Below are 5,616 nucleotides of genomic sequence, written 5' to 3'. Positions count from 1 at the left end.
TATATTTCCATAATTTTTTTATTCAACACCACCACTGACACAGTTCTGAAAGATTGTTTTAACAAAACTAAAACTTGGCAACTGGCCTAACTGTAGTGAAACGTGGCTTGTGGAACCTGCGACTGATCCTTGATGGCAAAGGAAATTTGATTTTGCTATCCTGTAAAAACAAAAAGTACAACCACGTCAATCATTATCACAATAACGAAACATTAAAGACTGAATTCACTCGCAATTGCAATAGTTAACAAAAAGGGGTAACAGACAACATTGTTTCCAATAGGTTTTTTATCTAGCCTATTAATAAATTTAGGTAAAGAAATAGGTTCAAGGTAAGTGCATACTATATTTTTTAACTTTCTCTACGATAACTATTTCAGTAAAACATTGAGGCTCTTAGTTCAAATATTATGGAAACTATTTTGAGCTAAGAGCCTGATTTTCAAAATTAAATGAAAAAACCTACGTGGAATTGTTTAACATGTGGTCTTCTGCATTTTGATGATGGTACCGATTCTACACGAATGATTTGGATAGAATCAGCTCTAGCACGATGGCGAGCTCCCATATCTCGATCTGAAACCAAGAAAATGAAACTTTAATGATTTTCATTATATTCCACTTTAACAACAACTAATCTCAGTATTATCATACCAATTTGCAAAATTTTCCCTGACCATTTTTGAGGTAAAGTCTTACAAAATATTATGTATTTCTAATATATCTTTCAAAAATTTATTAGCCTTATTTTTTGGGGTCATTTTGAAATCCCCCGACTATTCCAGGTTTTGTACAAACCCTGTCATAAGTATAAACTCTAAGAAAGAAGTTAACATTTCCCTATAGTGCTGATGTTATTTGCATTGGGTAATGTGCATAGTATATCTTCAGCCGTGATGCCTTTTGTGCTTCCACAGTTAAGCATTTATTGGAATCTACCTTGAGTTGTACATATTTAATTTTTATAACATAGCTGAATACTTTTCTCCTAAAACTTCATTTGCTTAAAATATTGGGTTTAAGTATGTTGATTGTGCTTTAGTTGTAATTTAACTAAGGATAAGAAATTTTTCTGCAATACAAAGCCTCAACTATGCCACTGGTGATAATAATTCATGAAAAAATTACTATTACAACACACTTAAAATGTTGATATCTGAGTTCACTCATAAATGCAATTAACAGCAAACAGAGGCGACAGACATGAAACCTTAATTTACGCACAAAATTTCCACACATTTCATGAACAGAAATATGCTGTAAAACTTGGTGCAAATGAGAACATTTTTCGTATATCCTTTTTGGTTGAAATATTTCTTAAAATGGAAATTTAAGAAATCTTTTTCTCACTGAAAAGTTTACAAACAGTTTGGCACCTTGTGCAAATTGTTACCTCAACCACAATCTTCGTAACTTGCTCGCAGGTGTGGCCAGTGTTAGTTATCATGGTAACACGTTTAGGTTGATCATGACAAAGATGCCCATTGCGGTCATGTGATTATTTTGCAAGTCTTATGATCTATCAAGTAATGTCATAGCAGCCGCTTCACTATGGCAGTACGAACTAACACCCAATCTAAGAGAAGATAAAAGTGAATACGTACAGCATTGGGTCACAGCGGCAGCCACAGTCATATCTCTGTATTCCCTGTACATATTGTGAGTTCCAGTTCGAGAATTGTACCTAAGCCAGATGCCAAAATTCTTTACCTTTTGAGGTGATTTATCAAACACCTAAATGAAAAAGTAGACAATAAGATTTCTGGTTTACTTATGGCAAATGCCACTGACTATACACCTTGGAAAAACTTAACATAATCTATTAAGTTTAAATTTTGTTATTTCTGATAGCCTTTTGAATAGAGTTAAAGAAATTAAACCAATAAATATCTTCAAATAAACCAATCAACTTAAAACTTCTATTAGTTTCTTAAAATAAGTTCTATTAGTTCATTTATTAACACAAACCATATCTGTGCTATTAAAATTTGGTCCCTTCAAAGAAAAGAACAAAAGTTTGTATGTTTATAGTTTAAGATATGGAAACCTAATTTTCAATTGGAAGCACACTCCAATTGCTACTTAAATGTTAGTTTGATTATATCTATTGCTAGACAATAATCTAAACACACTGGGCTACTTAGTTGCAGCTGTATGGTAAGTTAATATAAAAAATTTATATTTAGTTTCATCACAAATATCTATTGAAATGCTTTTAAACCCAAAGTATGAAGGATCTAATTATTTGCGGACAAATGTTTGCAATTAAATGTAGCTTGAAGAGTTCTAAAAACTCAGCAAGGAATCTTAAGGCAATATTAATATAGCATATATTTATAGTTCAGGTGTTATAAGTATGAACACTAGAACAAAGTTTATATGCAACAATATTATTTGAAATCTAGCTTTAAATTAGTTATCAGTCTGTAACATTGCTCCATAAGTATTCCCTTTATTACTCATGAAATATTTTTATCAATTTAGTTGCTAAACTGGTTCTACAATGGGCTTTAGCGCCATTTTCTAACCTATGCATAAGTATCAATTTCCCCAAGTAACTTTTTTTGATGATAGTCTCACCACAAAAATCAGAACATGGCTAAGGACTGACAACACTCCACAAATTACTTGTCTTTTGAAAAACTCACACCAAGAATGTATTTATTTCTAGATGGGGAGAATGAATAGCTTGAAGAGTGATGGGCACCGCTCCTCTCATTGTGAATGCTTTTGTTATTATGAGCGAAATTGAGTGGCAAAATGAAAAGAGGAGCTCAAATGTTCCCGCTCAAAACAGAGCTAAAAGAGAGTTGCGCCGAATTTACCACTCAAAAAAAGATGGAAAAGAGAGGTGCGCCAATTTTACCACTCAAAAATGCACGAGTGAGCGGATATTAGGCTAGCGAGTGTGAGTGGCTCTTTGATGAAAATGCCCAGCACTGGCTTGAAAGGAGTTTAAGGGTCACTGCCAATCCCCCTCGTGCTCAAAGAGTAAGCTCCTCCCCCATGGAAAAATTCAAATCAAGCCAGTACATTATTGGGTCACTAAAATTACGCTCTTCCAACATGAGCGAAGTACATGGCAGCTAGGAGCAACAAAAACAACACCCCACACAAGGAGAACGCAACCCGTCAAAAGTCGTGGATTTTCTTGTGTACGTTTTTCATTGGCTAGACGCTTTAGCGCCTGCTGCCGTCGGAAGGGGAAAATTCGGAAATTGTCTTCCCCACCCTGCCCGTAAAACGTTCAGCGTAAAGGCTCGTGACGCTCGTCCAATGAAATTCGTACACAACCCTTCGTTAGGTGTTTAAAGGCTAGCTGCGTTCTCCTTGTGTTTGTTGCTCCTAGATGGCAGTTATATCTTTAATTTCCCCCTCTTAAGTTAAATTGAAAATTTGACCATGATGCTCTCTGATCGTCCCAACATAATTACGTTAACAACTTTTCTAAGCCTCAGTTTATTATTAAGAGTGGTAAACACAAACCTGTGAAATTTCGACAATTTCTCCGTGCATTTTCTTGATTTTCTTAAGCTTACGGGTAAAATACCAGAAACGAGACTTAGCAGTAACTTTATCTGGAGCAAAAATTCTCATCCGGTACATGGGAGGATTTTTGTTCTTCTCCGAAGGCAACCCACGTCCAATGACCTTCCATTCCTTCAACTGAAATAATAAATTAATCAGTGGCAAAAAAATGAAATATCTTAGTATAACAGCCTAAATCAGAAATAACATTTTTATAACCCTTAAAAGGATTAAAAATCTCATGGTCATGTTAGTTCTTTATTTGCTTAACAAAGGGTTCGAAGACCCATCACGTCGTAAACTGAAAATGCTAGTTGTCACTTTAAATAAAAAAAAAGTTATGGTAAAAAATAAGAACAAATATTTGTTTTGAAAGCTAACCATTACTGATTATGTAAGGATAATTGTTTAGACTACAAAAACTTACTTGTTTCTCCTTATTCTTAAAGAAAAGCATGAAAAATTCGATAGAAACACATTTTATCTTCACAGATAAGGCAAAAGTTATTGCCTTACACCAGGATGAAAAATTTTACCCTTACTATACCACTGTGTACTATTCGTAACATTTTAGTGTTGGGGAAATATGTTTAAATACCAAAGATAAATTATCTAAAATTATGATGGATCATGCAGCAAAAGGTAACTTCCGTATTATTTGTCAGAGCATTGACGTCTTCTTGCCAAATATGTAGTAGCATTCCGTAGCTTTGGCCATGGCCAACATTTTGGTCGCAAATTGTTCATCTATAAGAAAGAGCATGGGTGACGTACTAGGACGTCACAGTGCCATTACTCTATTCTCTTTGCGCCACAGTAAATGCCCCAGATAAGCGAATAACTTGTCCTTGCTCATAGCCCTTATTTGTGAAAATTAGAATGCCACTAAACAAATTCCAGAAATAAGTAATGACAAGTTTCATTGTCGGTCTGACGTGAAACAGATGCTAGACAGTAACCGACAAGTCCACAGGTCAATCTCTCCCCACATCCCAAGCCTCAAGAAGCTATTTTAGCACCCTAATTCAGAACGAAAGCACCCTTCTGGCTCCCGAAACCCCTTACCCATTTTACCTTTAGGTAGGTAGTCAGAGTGCATGAGCACATGCCTTAAGACAAGTGTAGGGTCCTAACTACCAACAGCATTATTCTTATGTCACAGGTTAAGTTAACAGATGATTCATTCTGATCAGCTCATTTCTCATCTTACTTAACCAGCATATTAAGGGGTCTGATAGTGTTAATAAGTTCCTATCGCCTTTCCAAAGCCTGACAAGTTTATTACAGGTTGCACTCTTTTTCGAATTCTTGGTTATCGAATTTAAGAGTTCCCTTGGTCAACAATTCCCACTAGATTTGCTTTTGCATACATTATTCCATTGCAATGTAGGGGGAATTGGAGCAATAATCAAAATACAAAAACATAAAGAAATCACGTCTAAATTATGGTAATCAGTGATCTTATGGCTATTGTTAATAAGTAAATTATGTATATATAAAAAGTTAAAACAAAAAAGGGCAGAAACATTAGTCTGTACCAAGGCTTAAAAGAAGACAACGTGGTTCAGTGGTTCCAATGCAATCGACCTAGCACAACTAACCCCAATTAATAAAATATTTTATAAACCTAAATAAAAACGAGTAATAGTTATAATTGTTCTTATGATAGGAAACTTACCAAGCCACTGGCCTTCATAATTTAATAATATTTAATTCTCAAAATTTATTTATTAATATGGTAAGTTACCACGACACCGTAAACGTGGTAATCCTACGAAAAGAAATGCGTCAGTGTTGCCAATATTAAAAGAGATCTTTGTCAGCGTTGCCAGATATAAAAGAGAAAATATCCACACTCCAATATAAATTATTGTTTCCTGATGAATTCATAGAAATAAAAACATCTCGAGCACTAGAGCGATTTTTAAATTTTGCAATCCTAATAGTATTATGTCTGTCAAAGATCATTTTATGAATAATCGAATAATCTGTAAGAAGAAACCATTAGGATCATTGGTTTTACTTTAATGAATTGATTGCGGCTATGCAAGGACTATAGTGATATATTATAGCGTCCTTGGTCTATGG

The 5,616-nt window shown here is 34.5% G+C and overlaps 1 protein-coding gene across 1 annotated transcript; it reads right to left on the bottom strand.

Annotated features, from left to right (window-relative positions):
* RpL18A (ribosomal protein L18A) lies at positions 1–5,347 on the bottom strand. Its single transcript, XM_090173618.1, has 5 exons — positions 5,207–5,347; positions 3,487–3,666; positions 1,605–1,734; positions 467–576; positions 1–160 (listed from the first exon to the last, which is right to left on the bottom strand). The coding sequence occupies exons 1-5, from the start codon at positions 5,222–5,224 to the stop codon at positions 68–70; spliced, it is 531 nt and encodes a 176-aa protein (XP_090029744.1). The 5' UTR covers positions 5,225–5,347; the 3' UTR covers positions 1–67.
* Positions 5,348–5,616: the final 269 nt, after the last annotated feature.

The sequence above is a fragment of the Leiobunum rupestre genome, chromosome 1 (assembly GCF_980474605.1).
Source record: "Leiobunum rupestre chromosome 1, qqLeiRupe1.1.hap1, whole genome shotgun sequence".
Taxonomy (NCBI): Eukaryota; Metazoa; Arthropoda; class Arachnida; order Opiliones; family Sclerosomatidae; genus Leiobunum; species Leiobunum rupestre.
This window is presented reverse-complemented; position numbering and strand designations above follow the sequence as displayed.

Excerpts from the sequence above, each read along its gene's own strand:
- RpL18A (XM_090173618.1), bottom strand. Across the intron at positions 577-1,604 it reads TGCCGCTGTGACCCAATGCT|ATCGAGATATGGGAGCTCGC; the intron begins GTACGTATTCAC and ends TCTTGGTTTCAG. Across the intron at positions 161-466 it reads CACATGTTAAACAATTCCAC|GATAGCAAAATCAAATTTCC; the intron begins GTAGGTTTTTTC and ends TTGTTTTTACAG.